Source organism: Camelus bactrianus, chromosome 14 (assembly GCF_048773025.1).
Source record: "Camelus bactrianus isolate YW-2024 breed Bactrian camel chromosome 14, ASM4877302v1, whole genome shotgun sequence".
NCBI lineage: Eukaryota > Metazoa > Chordata > Mammalia > Artiodactyla > Camelidae > Camelus > Camelus bactrianus.
Genome location: NC_133552.1, coordinates 60,637,914 through 60,657,667, shown reverse-complemented (window position 1 = coordinate 60,657,667; position 19,754 = coordinate 60,637,914). Strand labels below are relative to the sequence as shown.

At 45.4% G+C, this 19,754-nt stretch overlaps 1 protein-coding gene across 5 annotated transcripts in view; it reads right to left on the bottom strand.

Moving 5' to 3' along the window:
- Positions 1 to 19,754, bottom strand: part of FARP1 (FERM, ARH/RhoGEF and pleckstrin domain protein 1) — a 277,204-nt gene that overhangs the window by 47,932 nt on the left and 209,518 nt on the right. For all 5 annotated transcript variants that reach the window (XM_074378447.1, XM_074378446.1, XM_074378445.1 and 2 more), the window contains 7 exons: positions 17,269 to 17,383; positions 16,248 to 16,395; positions 13,312 to 13,407; positions 11,757 to 11,920; positions 11,010 to 11,078; positions 9,112 to 9,187; positions 7,749 to 8,001 (listed from right to left, as the gene is read on the bottom strand). In XM_074378447.1, the coding sequence (XP_074234548.1) occupies positions 7,749 to 8,001; positions 9,112 to 9,187; positions 11,010 to 11,078; positions 11,757 to 11,920; positions 13,312 to 13,407; positions 16,248 to 16,395; positions 17,269 to 17,383 (921 nt within the window). The remainder of the gene's footprint in view (positions 1 to 7,748; positions 8,002 to 9,111; positions 9,188 to 11,009; positions 11,079 to 11,756; positions 11,921 to 13,311; positions 13,408 to 16,247; positions 16,396 to 17,268; positions 17,384 to 19,754) is intronic.

The window sequence follows — 19,754 nt, the reverse complement described above, 5'->3', positions numbered from 1 at the left end:
CCACCTTTAGAGAAATATGGTGTCACCAAGTGTGACCGCCCAGGATGCCCGCCTTTTAAAACCTACTGTTTACAGACCAGGATCACTGTATTCTAGAGGAAACAGGTATTCCAAAGTACAAACTGGTATTCAGTTGTGTTAAAAAAAAAAAAAAAAAAAAGACATCAGACAGTGCTCCAACAATGCAGGGAATAGAAGGTACACCATGCTTTGAGGATAAAGACAGAACGTTGGAAAAAAAGCTTTTTCTCTTGGATAGGTACATGCTGACACAACAGGGCATACCATGGCACAACAGAAAAATGTCCTTTCGAATTTATCCAACAAATGACAAAAATGAGAATGAAGTCCCCAGCCTTTTCTATTTTAAAATTAATTCCACATATTAGAAAATTTTTAATAAAATATTAAATATACACACAGAGAGAACAGAAAGGAACTGGATTAATAATACAGGCCAAGCTTGTGAGAGTGGGTTAGTCAGGTTTTCAGGGCAACTTTCCAGGCAGAAAGAAGGTAAGGGATTGAATCCACCGGCCATTCAGGCGCGTGTGCAGAGAGCAGCGGGTGTGTGTTCTCGACTAAGGAAAACCTATCTTTGGTCTTTCCATAAATCACCGCAGGCAGAGTGACAAATGCTTCATTTCTCACAAAGGAACTTTGAGGCCCAGGAAAAAGCAATCGTCAGCCCAGTTTCATGAGCCAGAAACGTCATCTGTGAATAACGACAGGCCCGTCACTGCACCACCACAGGCTCCAAAATGACCCTTCCACTATTTTCTATTTGAGAGTCAGTTAACAACCCCAATTTAGAATAAAGCAGAATCACTGCCTCCAAAGTCCCAGTACCATTGCCACCTCTACCTCTTACTCAAAAGTACAGTTAATCACTGTTCGATGCTTTCTACACACACACACACACACACACACACGTGTGCACACAGTCCTCACTCCCTCCTATCCTCCTTAGTACCCTTGGTTTGTGTTGCATTTTGCAGTGATTTCTAACTGCTCTTCAATATTCCAAAAGCGTTGCCTCTGGCCCCAGCAGCAAGCTCAAGCCTCTTCCATGCCATTTCCATGATGCATTAACAGCACTTGCCTGGCAGCTGATTTTTCACCCGGGCTCTCAACTATACAAAATCAGCTATCCCATGTCAACAGTTAATTGAATTCTCCCTACTTGCAAATATAAAAACCAGCCCAAGACCTATCAGAATAACCTGATCTAGAACCTACATGAAGATGCAAATGAGCTGCCTCCTACCAGAAGTGCTAACCCAGGACTACGGCCCAAGGCCGCTTCCAAGGCTAAGCTGTGACGTCTGTATCAGTCCGTCCACACTGAAACCATCCTGAACAGACTACTCAACTTCTAAAGCTTTCAGGAAAAGGAGATTTTTCTAATTCAACCCTAGCTTCTACCAGGGTGTTTAACTGCTTTTGTTGGAAAAGAAAAAAAAAAAGTTCCCCAGGATGGAATTAGATTTCATCTGTTTTTTGGGACTGATGTGTTGTTAATTTTATGAAGGAAGACCCTTTTTCAAAAACAAGACTCTATCCACCTCCTCCCAAACATATACATGATGCACAAATCAGCATTTGCAACTTTTGTTCATGGTGGAAATATTCAAAATCCCTAGGTTACCCCCAGGAAACACGATGTAACCCTTTTCAAGTATGTATCCAAACAGGTGGCAACCAGGCCACTTTTGATCTTTGAGCTGACAACACTAGGTCAAGTCATCATGGATATGTATATTTTTTGCTTTTCATTATTATTGTTACTTTTAATAAAAAGGGAGCTGCTACATTAAGGGGTTGCCTTATTTTGATCTAAAAGTCATGGCTTCAGTTAAATACCAGCAACTGGTGTTAGAGGTATGCACGGTGTGCACTAGAGACCCCACTTCCCTGTATTACATTTTGTTCAGCTAAACAGAAACAGATGGAATTAAACTAACAAGGAAGAAGCAGGGCCAGGAAATTCTTTAAATGTTGCCAGAGTCAAGTTCTTTAATCACTTCCTTCTTATATATGTTCACTCACTAGGACCAATCCTCCCACACGTTCTTATGAACTTGGCTAACACGGCTGAATGTAAAACTCATCCAAGAGCTACCAGTGATGGGCTGTTTTGAAATGTTCACCTCTTTCAGGTTCAAAGAAACTTACTCTATTGCAGAGACCGCACGGAAGGACTCTTCTGCAGTTTGATTTGTAAAACTGGCAGCAATAAAATACAGCGCTGACCCTCTGAGCAGAGGAAAGTCCACATGAAGTTTATAGTCCATCCTCCACGTGTAACTGCACTTCTGCATCTGCAGATTCAACCAACCTTGGACTGGGTAGTATTTACTACTGAAAAAATCTGAGTGTAAGTGGACCTGCACTGTTCAAACCTGTGTTGTTCAAGAGTCAGCTGAAAGGCGGGAGGATAAAGCTCAGTGGTAGAGCCCATGCTTAGCATGCATGAGGTCCTGGGTTCAAGCCCTAGTATCTCCATTAAAGAAAAATTAAAAAAAAAAAAAAAAAAAAAAAAGAGTCAACTGTAGACGCATCTCCAGGAAACTAGAGGAAGGCCAGCCTTAGAGAACTAAGCTCCTGATTATCAGAGGAAGGAAATTCACAGACTACAAAGGAGAAAACCCAGGGAAAAAGAGCCTTCCTTGGGGATACAACTTGGAAAGCTCTGACGTTCTGGCTAGTAACAAGGGCCTGGTAAAGAAGAGTGATCGAGACAGAAGCAGATAAACTCAAAATAAATCTAATGAAGGGGCCCCCAAATTTCCTAATTGAAGGTTGGTCCTACCTGGAACTCAGTTACTCACTAATGATTCCAATTGCACCAAACCCATACTGTGATGAAATATGGAAGAGCATTTTAAGTGGAAAACGTTGATTAAAAGCATTTGAATGTGAACACTGATTACAGTTAGGAAAAAAGGGAGCTGTGCACATTCACAACAGTTTTAACAAAGCTTAAAATGACAGCTTAGTATTTGCAGTGTTTCTTTTTCTTTTCTTTTTTTTTTTTTTTAGGAACTGCTTTACAGCACAATCAAAATGATTCCAGAGCCAAGATGCAAGTGGAGCTCCCATTCAACTGAGGACAGCCCGACTTCGTATACTTGGTAGAAACTTCCAGAGGCTCACGCTGCATTTTGGTTTTGCAGGGTCTAGCTTTTTTTTTTTTTTCTTAAAGCAGCATTGCTTGGTTTGAATCTTCAAAGAAATTCTCGAGAATAAAATTGGAAGTATTCACATTTTAAGTGCAGGCCACAGCAGCACAGAAAATAAATCTGTGAGGAATTTCCAACTAGGAACCACATGTGTGGGGAAGAATCTGGCCCACAGACTTCCTTTAATTAAATGCCTGTCTAATAAAAGGTCGTCAAGGTCACACAGATGACTGCTGAGGGAGCTGGAGCAACGCGTTTTAAGTTCTGGAACCCATTAAACGCATTTCTTCACGCTAAGAGAATTTCTTGCATTTTTATATTGCCTTGAACAAGCAGCAATAAAAATCAACCCAAAAGGGTCTATCTATAATTTACATATTTTGAAACACTATCTAACAAAAGATATTAGTGCAAGGAGGCCCTGGAGTAGCCCTGAGTGGCTTGAAGATTTATTTCTCTATACAGCTGGTCTTCTATCCAAGCCCCTAAGACATTGTTTCAGAGAGCAGCCGCGATCTGAAGCCTTGGCTTCCCTGTTGATGCAGGAGACCCTACACTAGCTCTTGTCTTAGAAAAACTGGCTGAAGGTCTTGGGAAACCGCCTGGAAATCTGCAAGAATTCACAGGTCTCTAATCTCCACTGCTTATTCCTCCTACCTGACCCCCTCTCTGATCTGCCCGCCCTTCTTAAGCCACGCAGTGAGATTCCAGCGGCCAGGTAAGGACCTGGGGACCGGAGTCTCACAAGCAGAGGGCACAGAAGGTGGGATGGTGGACACTCGTGGCTTTCCCTGACCTCTCCACCTCAGTCAGCTGGCTCTACTGCCAGGACCAAAGAAAGCTGGTGGGAGGCTGACTGTCCCACCAGTGCTCTTTACCAGTGCGGGGCAAGCGCTCCCTGAAGCAATTAGTGAGTATTCGCAACACTTCAGGGTAAGTGGCTTTTGAACAAACCATACCCCTCCTTTCTTTTAAGCACCATTAACCACACCAGGATTGGCACTTTCATAAACGCTGGCTGAGAAGCAGAAAATTCAGTTACGTGGCTGGTATGAAACCAACCTGAGAAAAACTCTACCAGTGACCCTGACAGTGGAAAATCTTGTCAGTGCAGGACAGGGGACACCACTGTTGATCAGCTGCTTTTAAAACACTTCAGATAAAAATCACTTCTTGAGGGAAAAAGCCAAACAAAATAATTACTGGAGCGTGTTTTGCTTTGGGGGTTGACATGGCGATGATTCACATTTTGTTCTGGGTAAGTTCAACCCTTTTGCTCATTCGTATTTCACTATCAGACTGCTGTATGATTAGAAGTAAAAAGAAAACTCATTTCAACAGACCACCTTCACAAATAAACTCCAGGATTCCAAGTGTCACTGCGCTACACTCCCATTTAACTAAATTTTTCTACAGCAAATTAACATCTTTCTCTAAGTTCAAAACAGAATATGCAAAAATGTGTTATAATGCAAAACCCCGCAATATAAAAAAGCAGGTCTTCCTACCTAGTAGGACTGTCATTGCCTAAGTCAAGTCTACATGATTCCTAGTCTCCACATGATTTTAATTATTAATGCATACAAGAGTCTCAAAAAATAAAGTATTAAATCTAAAACGACCTATTGCATACAGACGTCACATAGAGTAAAATGCTGAAGCCCGGATACCAAGGGTCTGGCTCTAGCTTTGTCATGCAACAGCTGTATAACTTCTGTGACTTCTTCACTGGAAGAAGGTTTCTCATCTATAAAATGAGGTTTAACCTAGGTGATCTCTAAGGTCCCTTCTGGCTTTCAAATTCTGTGACTGTTAAGTATGTAATTCTAAAGCAAGACATGAATAGACTACTTCAATGAACATCTTTCAAGCTATCCAATAATCAATTTGATTCATCCATCATGCACTGAATGAAATGATTAGGAAGACAGAGCAAAAGTGTGTGTAAAAATGGATTAAAGTTTTCAGAATCTTTAAAACCAACCTCTGGACATTCATGTGGACAGATAATCACTTGTGAACCACAAGGTCAGTCAATATTTCTGTTCGTGAAATACTGCTGCCAAATTCTACTCCGTTTCCTACCCATGATCAGCCCTTCTGCATGACAAAGCCACAGGATGAGGTTTTACTAAGGCCACTGGCATGGTGGACATCAGATGTATCATTGTTACAACTCTGCTCGAGGATTTTATAGTTACTTAGGATCTAAAACTTTTACTCTACAATTTATCTTTTTTAAAAAAGTACCAAAGACTAAAAAGTACCAAATAACAGGCATGAAGTAAAGTACTTCATTTGTGACCCTTTTCTTACTCAGCAAGCAAGCCAGAATTTCAGCCAGTGCTTTCCTTACACTCCACCAGAGTCTAGAAGGCAATCGTGTTTGGCCGAGGAGTGACCCTGGCTGCCTAGCAGAGCCATCTGGGGAGCCCAAGAGGCACCCCAGCTCAATGAGCTCAAAATTTCTAGGGTCAGGGTTCGGGCAATGCCAATTTTTAAATTCCTAGGTGATTCCAAGGTGCAGCTAACGCTGAGACACAAAGCAAGTCCAAACCAGGCTCTTCATCTGAAATGCAGGAGTGCTGGGTGAAAGGCACTGGTGTAGGTGGTCAAGATTTAAAAAGAAACCAGACTTCTTGCTACTTTCACTTTCTTTCTTCCTGCACAGAGGAACAGCCATAAGTCAGCTTCTGAGAGAAGCCACTGTTCCCAAGAGAGTGAATGTTAAGAATGTGCGTAAAACTCAACCAAGGCAATGAGACTGGGACTCGGCCCTTCTCTGTGCTGTGCACTATTCAAAGGCAGCATTCAGTCTGCCAACCTCCTGGTGACAACAGTACCTACTTCCTCCTGCACCATCGCCTGACAGCATGTCTGTGCTTCACCAAGAGGTTCTGCTCGCCAGTTACAGCTTCTTCAAACATAACCAACAAATTTGACCCACCAAAGCAAACCCAAACCAAACCAGCAATCTCATGTCACTTACAGCTCCTGAAGATTCGATGACTTTTGTATCATTTCATACAAAGTCTGCAAAGAAGTAATTCCATGTGCTTCTGATTAAAATATTCACTAGTCTTAACTAAGATTTCACAAACACTTCACCTCAACTAGCAATCAACTTACATTTGGCCTTGAATTTTGTGTTTCTCACTTTACGAGGCACAGAAAAGCAGCCCCCCTTTTCAAGAGGGGGTTAAAAGTAAAACCAACACTTTTCCTGGGGTCTCAGTGCTATTTCAGTCCCCAGACTCAACCAAATGGGAGGGTGATCTGCCTACAGAACTGAACATACAAGAAAATTTCCACATAAATATGACACGCTACACACTGATCAGATTCGTAATAAAGTATTTCTTTCTAGCCTTCCACCAGAAAGATAAACAAGCTCTTGGTAATTTGTCAGGCTTTGTGAAGTTCGGTTTCTCTGAGAAGTCAGGCATGCCCTATCCAACGTGTGCCTGTCCCAAACTTCCTCTAACAAATGTCGATTAAAAATGCACAAGTCGCTAGCACAGATCATCTCCACCGAAAGCCGGGACTCAGGAACCCAGGCTCCTGACACTTGAAGACTTGCCTTCGAGTATCCTCACTCATTCTCCTCCCTCTCCTTCTTCACACGCAGGCCACTCAGGGACTTCTTATTCCTTTCCACAGAGGGGGAACCTAGCACGGCTGGATTACCAAACACAAGGGGTTGGTTCAGAGGGGTCACCATCTCGGAGTCTGAATCGCTGGATTCAGTCCCACTGCTGGTGGAGCCCTCGGTCACCTGCAGGGGGGCCAGCTGGTCTCCCAGGCGACTGGCATGGGCTGCCTGCGCAGTGGGGGTCTTGGAGGTTGGACCCACGAGAGGGGTCCCATTAGCCAGCATCCTACCTTCCAAGCCAGCTGGGCCAACCACTCCTCCCTTTCCGGGGCCATCAAGCCTATCCGCTGCCTCTGGGGGTGATGCTGCCTGGCTAAGAATGAGTGGATCTGTCTCTGACTTATTGTATCTATCGGGAAGATTCTTTAAATACGGCCTTTGTAAGACGGGAGAACAGTTTTCATAATGAGGACCCGGGCTTGGGAGAGTACCTTCTCCCACACTTCTCTCTCTAGGGTCATGTCCGTTTTCGGAAACATAGCCTTGAGACCTGGTCCGGCCCCAAGTCATATTTGGACTTGAGCTTCTGCTGCTGGGAGATAAGGGGGTGGCCAAGGGACTGTGGCTGCCTGAGCCCCCGAACATCTCATCTATCAGAGAGCTATGTCTTGGGAGTCTGGGGCTCCCGCTCACATCAAAGGATATGTCTGCCGAATCATTGTCAAGGAATTCTCTGGAAGGAGGCCGGGAGGACTTCACAGAGTGCGGGGAAGCCCTGTGCCTAGCTTCTATTCGCCTCTCCTCCCTGGAAAGCAGATATACACCACTGGTCAAATCACCCTCATAGTTGTCATTTGTTTGGGACCGTGACTGGGATGCGTGTTCCCTGAGAAGGTCGGATTCACTGTCTACGTCACTGCAGTCAATGAAAGGAATGGAAGCGCTGCTGCCTCTAGCAGCCCTGGATGCTGGACCTGTGCTTGGCTGCGGGGGCTGAGGTCTACTCTGCTGGGTCCTGTCCTTAACGACCTCCTCCTCCTCTTCCTCCACCGTCGCCCTGACGGCTCCGTCGGCCGGCATGCTCCCCGCCGGGCTCTTCTGCGCAGCGGGGCTGCGTGGCGGCCCGCTTTCCTGGGCGGAAACATTCAGTTCCTTTCCCGGCTGGCAGCTCTGGCTGCCTGGGGATTCAGCACCTTCTCCGAGGGTAAGGCTGGCACTCTGCTGAGCCTGGGGCGGGGGTGGGGTGGTGCAAGAAAAGGAGTGGGGAGATGAAGAGAAAAGGGAGAGGGTTAGAGAGAGACGCAGGGGCTAATTTAACAGCACCTCCTTCAGCATCAAGCGGCCCAAACGACTGCCACATAAAGCCCGCCCTCCACCGGCTTAGAACAAAGCACCCTGCCAGTAAGTGGGCAACCCCCAGGGCACTCCCCGGGGCGTCTGGTCAGGATCCGGAATATTCTTTCACGGTGTGGAAGCCGACACTGCGGAGTCCCCAGCAGCACAGGTGAGGCAGCGCCTCTCCTTTCCGGGACTCACAGTCTCACCTTGGGTTTCTAAAGTTTCTGTGCAACAAGGGAGCCCTTCCAGCCCACAGAGGGCTTCCCAAGGAGGTGCCGGCAGGGGGAGGAAGAGAAGATATCATGGATCACTCCCCACCCCCGCCAAGGCCGGCTGACATGGACTTCAGACAAATGACAAAGATTTCTTTGACTGGATTCCTAAGGGTACGATGGGCAGGTTAAGGACTTGCTTCAGATTCACACAATGAAATCGCCTTCGTGTTCTTCTCCAACAAAGTTCTTATTTTACCACAGAGAAAACCCTGAAAACTCCATCCAGATACCAACGCCAGGGAAAATGAGCTCGGGCCACCCTCTGGGCAAGAGTGATCATGTGTCTTGCTGCCAACCATGGCCGCTGCCCTGTAATCTGAGCCCTGGGAACTCACCGCCTGGTCCGGTGCCAGCACAAGGTTCTGGCCTTGGCACCCAAGGGGAGCTGCACCCAGCACTTGCGAAGTAGGTCCTGACCTCTTCGCACAAGCGCAGCCCTTTAGCTGGAGGGTGGGCTCAGCTCTGGCTCCCATGGGTGGTTCCAGCCCTAAGCTGAGTTCAGGCCAATAGAGCCAGCTTCCCTGGGGCGAGAGCACGGGAGAGGGAGTCAGCTGGGGAAGGACACAGCCCAGGGCCCAGAGCTCAGGCTGTGTCTGGCTCTCCTCCATACAACACCCCCGAGGGGAAGGACAGAGAATCCAACAGCATGCTAGGCGACACAGGGCTCAGCAGAGGAAGTCTGGTGACAGACAGAGCTGTAATAGTGAACACCATCATCACTGACTTGTTTTGGCACTTCTGAATTCGGCTCTGTAGGCTGCATAGCAAGGCTTCTGATGGAATGAATCTTGCTGTGTTTCCTGGGAGAAATCACAGAAGACAGCTAAAGTTAGGTGAGTTGTTTTTTTGTTTTGTTTTTTAATGGAAAAATAACCACTGTTCCAAGGCACTTCCTCCACCATGAAGGCACCCAAGCTAGTTTGGATAAATGTGCCCTGGAAACAGACCCAGTCATCCACCCCACAGCACTCGTAGGATTCAGGGGTTGCTTCAGCCTTGACAAAGTTCTCAGCCATTGCCGGCTCCTGCTGGAGCGGTGGGCCAGCTTGTCAGGAGCACCAGACTCTGAACACTAACTTTATAGTTCTGGGAAATGTCAGTGGAGGGAGAAGTTGGCTGGGCCTGCGGACGCTCTGAATTGCAAGCAATGGTCTAACAATATGAAATCAGTGTGTGGTTTGGGTCTAATTTTCCAGATCAGTTCTATAATAGAGGCTATTGCCACTGAGCAGCAAACTCCTTCACAGCACTCAGATCAGAGACCAGGCTGCCCCAGGAATGAATTTATAGATTCAACAGTGTTTTTTCACACCATCAACCCCTCTTTCTCTAATCTTTTCCTTCCCTTAGTGTGTGCCCCACACCAAGCACCCATATTCTGAGTCACAGAGAGGTGGGCCACTTCTTATATGATCCTTGAAAGATTACCTGTGGATCATCCAAGAAAATGATGGGGTGTTTGTTCCATTTAGATAACGCGTGCAAATAAGCTTCCTTATTACATTTCTGGATATAGGGAGGGAGAAACCTCAGATCTGCTTCAGGAGAAACAGACAAGGATGGTCACAGCAGTGTGTCTGTTTCAGCAAACGCAAAACAGAACACCAAACAACCCGAATGTTTATCAACTGGGAATCAGATGAAAAAGGACACCCCCAGAGCAATGCTGCCTGTTCTTTTTGGATGCATAAATGTTTACAACAGACGTAACATGCATTAGGTGGTTGTTACCTCCGGGGAGGGGAGGAGGGAAATAATGAAGACAGTTGGTTAAAGAGGGGTTTAGCTACATCTGTAACCACAATAGCTACAAATAAGGGAAGAAGAAATAAAACTCTCAAAGCCAATGTTAAAATGTTAACAGTTGATTCTAAGTAGTAGGAACATGGTAGAACATGCATCCTGTCTTGCCGTGATTTTTTTAAATGTGTTAGAGTGAAGAAAGAAAAACGTTATGACAAATAAACACACACTCGCAACTAAATAGTGCTTGACACAGGGTCATTTCACCCCTTTACTCTCTTCTCTGTGACTCTCTGGCGGCAGAACAATGCTTAAGAGTAGTGGCCCCTGTAGTTGGAAGACCAGGGGCCGCTTACCAGCTCTGAGACCTGGGCTAGTTACTTAGCACCTCTGAACTGCAGCGTCTCCATCTTTAAAAAGGGAATAAAATAGCACCGACCTCCCAGAGCTTGGGGTGGCACAGAGTAAGGGCTATGAGCATTTGCTAACAGCGATAAACCCTGCTTCTCTTCATTCAAACTTTATTGGAAAAAAAAAGAAGTTTATAGAAAATACTTCCAATTCAAATCCTCCAATACTTAAGGACTCACTGATGAGCAAGTTTGGACAGTGCTTTATCCCCTCTGTAACCTCCTGTTCCTCTTCCAGCCCTGCCCTCTGCTGGTTTCCTCTTCCCCCTCGCTTGGTACTCTCAGTCCATTCTTCGAGTCTCATCTGATCCTCCAGTGAGTGTCCCCAGGCCCTCAGAGGTTCCTGACACTGAACTGGCCGAGGCTCTAACTCCCCGAGCCTGGGGGAAGCGGTGCCGAGCAGCAGGGCACTGCTCCCTTGAGAGGATGACTCCTCTCAAATTGGAAGAAGCATCGAACCTTCTCTTACCTTTCAAACTGCACTTTCTTATGTCCTCCTTCTTTAACGTAGTCGAGAACCTGCTTCTGAGTCCGACCACTAAAAGGAAGAGCACGAGAAGAAGCAGGGGAGACACTAAGGCATTCTCATTTAACACCGCTTCCCCCACCCCAGCACTCTGCCATCTTCACCTCCCCTCCTTCCAGAACTGGGAGGTGAATGGGTTTCTCAGCCAGCCAGGAATAAAAGCAGCGCCAAGGAAAAACATGCTTTTGTGTTTATTCTGTCTTTTGATATTTCCCTTATCAATAACAGAAAAAGTTTTTACCTAAATCACTTAATAATCCTGTGTTTGGTTATGAGGCAACCATCCTAAGAGTCTGTCTACTTCCTGAAGGCGGGGACAGCTGTGTTCACTGTATATCCCCAAAGCCTCGACAGAATTTGACAACAGATACTCAAAGATCTGTTGAAAGAACAAGTGAGAAATTGAACTAATGATGGTCAAGTCTATGGGAAAGGTACACCAAATGTTAACAAGGTGCTTTATCTTCTACAGAGAAAGAAAATCCTTTCTGAATTAGCTCCTTTAGGAGTTGACTGAGGCTAGGTAGCCAACGTTCAAATGGAACACATCGAGGGTCTGCCAGGAGCCTGCTGGGACGACGGAGCAAGCATGCCACCGACCAAATCTCTTGGAAGCCACCTCTCCCCAGAAGCAAGTCTCGGGGAAAATGATCACCTGGCAACTGGGGAGATGTGAAGGGGACGCCTCACCTGAACCGAAACGATGACCCCCGGCTAAAGAGAACAGGCTTTGGCTTTGGTTTGGGCTCTTCAAAAAGTCTAAAAAAGGCATGATGTTCAACACAGATTTTCCAGAAGGACTTGCAGAAATCCCGACTGGCCATTAGGAATTCCAAGGTATCCTGGTATGAGCTCTAGAAAGAGAAAATAGCCCTTTGGTTTTTTTCCACTACCCATAGGCATGCGGCTGAAAAATGGAAAAGGGGGCAGAAAATAAATGTGTCCGGTAAAATTGCAATTGTGTATTTTATTATTGCCTGACCATGAATTCACTTATTTAGTAAAACACGGTTGCCCCTAACGACAAAGTCTAGTCATTGTTCAACCATTTTCTTCCCCACTTAATTCCTTATTGAAACAAACACAAACTGGACTCAGCAGAAGTCAAAGCATCTCCTTTGACAGAATTCATAAACAAACTCTGTTTACTTAGCTTACATCTCCTTCTTAAAAAAAAAAAAAAAAGTCCTGAAATTCCTTTTTGGCCTCCTTAAAGTAACTGAAACCCAATTCTCTCTGTTTCCTCCCTCATGGCTCAGGCCAACTTTGAATATTGCTCTTAAGCCTTTTCTCCATTAAAAAGCATAAGGCTCCAGCCTCCAGGTGGCCCCAGGGCCCAGACAGGAAATGAGCACTTCTTCTGGAGCACAAAAGTATCACTCAAGGCTGAAAAATTCATGTCCTTTGATTTGGGAAAGGGGATATGGACATTTTCTACTCCCAGACTGCAGGCTCCCAACTGAAGTGGTCATATTACACCAACAGAAGTGACCACAGGCCTGAACACTCCCAGCCGCTCCAGCTCCTTGCAGGGAATCTCGCAGGTCCAGGCAGGGCCGCCCCCACTTACTGACACCCTGTGGTGCAGTTCGTCACTTGTACACAGCCTTTGGGACTCACAACACTTTTCACTTAGAAAACCACTTACCATGGGGGTCTGCTTCCCAGCTCAGGCCAGAGAAGCCTATTTCACCCTTCATGCGGCCCAGCTACTCTAAGCCTGAACTGCCATTTGTCATCTTTCTTTCTTCCTTGGGGAAAAGCGTTCCAGGTCTGGTTGGGGACATCAGCAATACGCCACCTGTCTCCTCCATTGCCATTTATGGCCGAGGAAGATGCGGCTCACTTCCTTCTGACCAGGTGCCGTGTGTGTTACCTCGGGGAGTGTGCTGGGAGAGGGGCCTGGTTAGCTCGTGAGAATGCCCTGTCAGGGGTTGGGGACAGGAGCGGGGACTGCTGCTGTGTGGGCAGGGACAGGCCTGGAACATGGCAGAATGCTGCTTGCGGTCTCAAGGTGGCCGAGGCTGGAGGAGGGGACAGCCTGTAGGTGCCCAGGGCAGGGCCCCTCCCAGGCACGTATCTGTGCTGCTGCTTCTTCACCCTCTGCCTACCGATGGTGACAACTCGGGAGTGACCGAGCATTGGGATACACCGTGGGGACACGCAGACATGGCTGCTGGCCACAAGTCGGGCTCCAGGACGCGCTCCAGCGGGAGGCCTCCCCCTCCTTCCCCGAGGCACTCACATTCACATCTGGGCGGAGCTTGATGAGAAAGCGCTTCCTCTTGAAGCTCAGCTTCCGCACCTTTGCCCAGTTGAAGGCATTGATCTTAGTGAAGCCCTGAGAAGGAAAGTATCAGCCAGTGAGCCTGGAAACGCGTAAGAAGCAACATGGCTGGGGGTTGGCTGGCTTTGTTCCTGGGGAGCTGAAAGGAGGACTGATGTGCGACTGCTCGGAAGGACGCCTCTTGCTGGAGAAATCCCAGGACCCGCAGCGCTGGGATGACACCCGTTCCCTGCCTGGATCAGTACTTCTCGCTAATTATGTGATTTGGCGTTCAGACTGAGTCTGCCGCCAGGGAGAGAAGAGGCTGGCCAAGCGGCTTGCTAAAGAGAAAGATAAATACAAATAAAAACCATGGCAACCACCACAAACAATTATTAGCGACCATCACCAACGGGGTGCCGGGCGCCGTCCCGAGTCCGTTACAGACCTTATCTTGTCAAGCCTGACACAAAACCCAGCCAGCTGGATTTATTATCTCCCTTCTACAGATGTGGAAACTGCAGCGTGGCTGGATTTTAATGTGTCCCAAATCACACAGTTACTGAGGCAGAGTGAGATTCCCGGGTGTGGGCCCGAACCAGCAGCCGTGCTTAATATCCACAGCGGCAACCACACTGGTCTGGCTCCCATGCCCAGGGGACTTCCAGCTCGGAAAGGTCTGGGGAGGGGAGGCCCCGCCCCCAGGTGTCTTCCTGGCCAGAGTGGTCTCCAGTGGACGCACACTGGCACCTTTGCTCGCCAGGTCGTGGTGGAATACCAGCGGGGAGCTGCCAGACACCGGCCCCCATCTGCCCTGTCGTCTCAGCTGAAATGAGAATGCCTCTCGAGCCCACTTGAACACCAGGACCACTTATTTAAATTGGTTAGGATGGAGCAATTAGGCACCGACCGGAAGGTGAATTCCCAGATACAGGCTTTGTACGTGACTGCACTCCTGAGCAATTCTCAACATTCAGATTATCCAACACAATCAAAGCAAATTAATTCAATTGTCAGGCACTTCTTATCTCCGTGATTTTTAGAAATGTTTTAAGGGTTTTAATTTTGAAATGGAATGGCAGGACTGAAAACTACATTGTTTTATTGTCCTTTTGCTCATCAGGGACTCCAAGATTATTTCCGTAGGTCGTTAACTGTTAGGGACAGTCAGCTCCTCAAATACCACACTGCTCTCAAAATGTCACTCCCTAGTGTCCCACAGGAAACTCACCCTCAACTGCTCTTGGGACATGAATCTGAGGTAATTAACGTCCATCATAAATAACTGATACAGGAACAGAGAATCCCTGGGGTTATTTCGGTAAAATACAAAGCAGGAAATGCAACCCAACCCGGCAGAGCTCAAAAAAAGAGTTTCAGGTCATACACCTTCAGAGCTGGGTGAAAGCTGACCGTCTTTCATGAGGAAGTCAGACGCTTTCTTCCTGCCCCTTTGAAACCAAAGCACGGATTTATCCACTTTTGTTTAAAACAAAAGCCTTGAGGGATATGTTGTTCAGCACAGGGAACATAGTTAGTATTTTACAACTTTAAGTGACGTATCATCTGTAAAATCATCAATCACTATGTTGTGCACCTGAAACTAATATAATATTATAAATCAACCATATCTCAATTTAAAAAAGTAAAAAAACCCAGTCTTGAGGAAACGTTTGGGGTGGTGAATACATTCACAGTCTTGATTTCATTGATGCTTTCACAGGATATACATATTTGAGAACTTCTGTTTAAGAATGGTTACACTTTAAATGTGTACATTTTATTGTGTGTCAATTCTTCCAACGGAGTTGTTACAAAAAAGAGATGCACTAATCAATGAAACAGTATCCAAGGGGGCACACATTTCTGAGTACAATGTCATGTCCTTATGCAAAACACAGGTAAGGATCCATAGCTGTAGGTGTTCTGCTGCAAAATTACAGCAGGACGTGGCTGTAGTTTTTATGAATTTATAAAACTGCCACATTTTCCAAGTGCATACTATACTTTAAAAAATTTTTTTATTGAAGTGCGGTTGATTTGCAATGTTAGTTTCAGGTGTACAGCAAGGTGATTCAGTTATACACACACACACACACACATAAATATATTTTTCTTTTCAATTCTTTTTCATTATATGTTATTACAAGAAGTTGAATATCATTCCCTGTGCTACACAGTAGGTCCTTGTTGTTTATCTATTTTATATATAGTAATGTGTGTCCGTTAATCCCCAACCCCTAATTAACCACCCCCGACCCCACGCTCTTTCCCCTTTGGTAACTATAGTTTGTTTTCTATGTTAGTAAGTCTGTTTTTGGTTTGTAAATAGAATTTGTATCATTTTTTAAAGATTCCACATATAAGTGATATCATGTGATGTTCCTCTTTCTCTGTCTGAGTTACTTCACTCAATATGATAATATCCAGGTCCATCCATGTTGCTTCAAACACGCTACACTTTTAAGTTAGGTAAATGTGAAACCACAAATAAGCTGACTTAGGTAAAACACAAATTAGGTTTAAAAAAAAAAAGACCAGATGAATATCATATTTAAGTGTGAAAACGGTGTTTATCTGGGGGTCTGAAATCTTGACTCCATTATACTATGTTCCCAGCAAAGGTTCACGGAGAGATCCAGATTTCTGTGGTCCTACAAAGTCAATAAATGCCAACAAATCTGTAATTGTGGATTCCCCAACCAGACCAAGGGCAAAGGAAATCAAATTGGGAAGCTGAGAGCAAGGGAAGAAACGGGAAACCCCAAGACAAGGTTAGTCTTCCCCTGTTCACCTAAAAAACAACTAAAATCAGAGGTCTTGGCTGGGACCACCCAACATGGAATCAGAGTCGAGGGACCAACTCTTATCTCTCCGTTGCCAAGGGAACCAAGCGGGCCTCTAAACGCTCTTACCTGAAACACTAGAATTCCCGTGTTCGCCACAGCCAGGTTGATCTTAGTACCTTCCCGGTCCTTAGCCGGGTACAATCGAATCCCATACATCTCCAGCCGACGGGCAATCTCCAGGAGCTGGAAATCCGATTCTGCTGGTGTTTGTCCACTGACAACACAAAAATTAAAGAGAAAGGCCAGGAGATTTGAATTCCCTGTGTCTAATAATTTGAGATTAAGCACCTTCTCTTGGGAAATAAAAAGGCATTTCATCACAAACAATGGGGCCACCTGATCAGATGACACCCAACCTCCCATTCATTATAACCCAAAGTCGAGCAGCTAGAACAAAAGCTCTATTGCTCGTGTAACACAAAACCCCCAAGTCTATTTCATACTCGGCCAGCTTTTCAGAATCTCAAAGAATTTCCTTTAAGGTCATATAAAAGCTAAACACCATTGTGTTGAAACAAGTTTGCAGTCACTTATAACAGCCCTAAACTTTCAAAGTTCAAGGCAACACTTTCATGCTATCACCAAGACTCAAGTGCCTTCCTTAAAACAACAACAAAAACAAAAGGCTTTGAAAATATTTTATCGATCAAAACAAAAAAAACAAAATAGAGACAGTACAAAGGTTCTCCAATTTCACAATATTCTCTGCCCTCCCACCCCACAATAGTCTTAAATTGTCCCTAGTCTTCCATGTCCCTGTTCTGATTTCCCAGGACTTGGTCTTATCCTCTCCCTTTTACTCCAAAGCATGGGGTGTCCTAGAATTCCATGGTTACTCTGGTCTCCCAGGAAAGTAAGCAAGGAGCCGAGAGGTCTGGTCTTGAGTGGGTAACCTGCATTTCCAAGAGCCCAGGATGAGTAACAACACTCATGGGAGCCTCTGTGCTCCTCTCCCTCACTCTTTGCATATTTCTTCCCAGTAGTCACTGTGTGTGTGTGTATGTGTGTGTGTGCGCACACGCCCACATACATCAAAGGACAGAGAGAAACAGCTCAAAGGAAGTTGCAAGCAACGAAGGAGACTTACATGTGGTTATGGTGAAATTCCACAATTTTGTCTTCTAGGGCATCTTGCTGAGGTATGTACTTATTTTTTGCTAAATGCTCTCTGTCCGATGCTTCATCAAAATCCCCAATCTCGGCTACAAAGAAAGAGGGAAAGAAAAACCGGCCACATATGATTAATACCTCACAATCTGTTCTATTCCCAGTGGACCGTTGCTCAACTAGTAAACTGGAAAAACCAGCCGACAACGTAAGGCAATTCCAGCTGGTAGGTATCATAAGGGCTGGATGTGGAGGATGTGGATGCGGGGACACATTTAAGAATGCTGCTGTGATGTAAGATGACAGTTTCCACTTTGTCTCATCTCTACCAGTTGGGAAAAAGACTTCAGAATCATCCATCTTCCGCCATCCACGTTCCTGGTTTCTTTCCTTCCTCCACAGCCAACTAGGGGTCACTTCTATTTCAGGCAATAAATTCTTGGTATGTGAAGGCCTTCTGACTTCTAAAAAAGCCCCAGAATTTCAGGACTTGACACAATCAACTTTGGAAATGCACGTATGACAATCATGAGTGCAAACCCCAAATGCTTTATCATGTAGAGAAAAGGTGGTTATAAATAAGGGTAAAGGTACCTAATCAAATTCAGCAAAAATAAATGAAAGTTTGTTAAATTTCATGTAGTTCTGTTGTCGGAAATGATCAGTCGGATTGAAAATTCTTATACATTTTTCATCTTCAAGAAATAGGAGGTGTATTTTTCTTGGGTAACCTCAACATAGTCCCCAAATTGCTGCCATCTGGAAATTTAAAGGATAGAGCTTTAAAATAATTGTCCCTTAATGACACTAGCTCCAAGCTCAGCCAATAGCAGTTTATTACAGCTGGGACCGCGCGCCTTATCACGTAGTCTGTGCAACAAGCTTAATAAAAGTAGCCTAGTGGCCAGAGCCCAGCTGTTTAGAGTAAAAGCGAGTAAACCACTGCTATGAAACCTACTGTTCGCTTTGTCACCTGAAGCAGCTTGTCACATTTTGGGCAATGCACTCCCCCTATCATCACGCAGGATGTGGCCTCTATGTGGCTATAAATCACATCCAATGAGAATGTTTACTTTGCACCAAACAGCGCCAACTCACCTGGCACCTGCAGGGGGCCACTGGAAGCATCACTCACTTACCAGCCCCACGCTGCTATGGCCAGTCAGTAACATTACTTCCTCATTGCCCTTCCTGAAAGCGTTTCGCCCTGAGTAAAGCTGGCGCCCTCCATCGCAAACAACAGCACAGAAGTGGGAGGACCTCCTTGCCACACTGCCACCCTCAGTGGTCGCCTTGATGATGGTGGCACTGTCCTTTCTGTACATCCTTCTATCTGGCCTTAAGAAAGCACAGTTCATCTCCTTATTCATGGTCATGGTGCTATATAAAGTCCTCGCAAATAGCGAATTCGTGCACACTAAACCACTGTTCCCAGTGGAAATACAGGGTTAGGTTCCTGTGAGACTTGAAACATTTTATCAATTGACCTTGCTTTATGTGTGTTTCTCTTGAAAGACATCCTACCCTTTGTACCTTGGTGATTCATTAACATGGACTATATATCTCACACCTGAATGAAGCTTATCATTCTCTGCCGTTTGTTTTCTCCCTAAAGCACATCAAAACCTCCCTGCTTTTAGGGACACTACATAGCACTCCAGCAATGACATTTGGGGGCCATTTTAAACAGGGAAATCACCAACAAAAAGCAGAGAGATGTAAAAAGCATGGCACTAAACAGATCACGAAAAGGACACTTGTTTATAATCTGATAGCTGAAAACAGGAACGCAGAGGGTCACCTCGTTTGACCTCAGCTGGGGGGACGTGTGTCAGGGCAACTTAAATTTTTCACCATCTTGTGCATGTTTACAAGGCACCATGAAAGCACTGAAAGTGCTGATTCTGGGGTTACAAATAAATTTTAGAGAGTTGGTGAAATTGCAAACATGAAATCTACAGTCATGAAAACAGAATGCAAATTGGGGGGGGGTGGAATTCACCTAACAACTTAAAACTCTTAATGAGCTTTAATCTTGGGTTTCTTAACACTTCCGAATTTTATAACAGTCTTCTCCATAATTCGACATCAAAGAGTCAAGCATTCCAGTTTTCCCTTTGGCATCAGGGCCAATACACTTGCTTTTCACTCCTAAAATGCAAGGGCAACACATGACTATGAAGTCCACTTTCTCCCATGTGCTCTCTTCCCAGAAATATGGGAAACAGGCACTTTTATGTGCCTGGAGAGTTTAGGAACTGATCAATGTGCAAGATATGACCTACTATATATTATTTAATTTATTAGATACTACATATTAGCTGCTGTACATAATAAATTCCTTAGCAGTCCACTCTCAGCAAAAAAAACCCAGGAAAAACAACAATCCCCAATCCTGTCATTTTACCAAATGAAATCTTGGGAGGACAAGCTTGGACAAACTGGTTCTGCCAGGTATAATGGGTG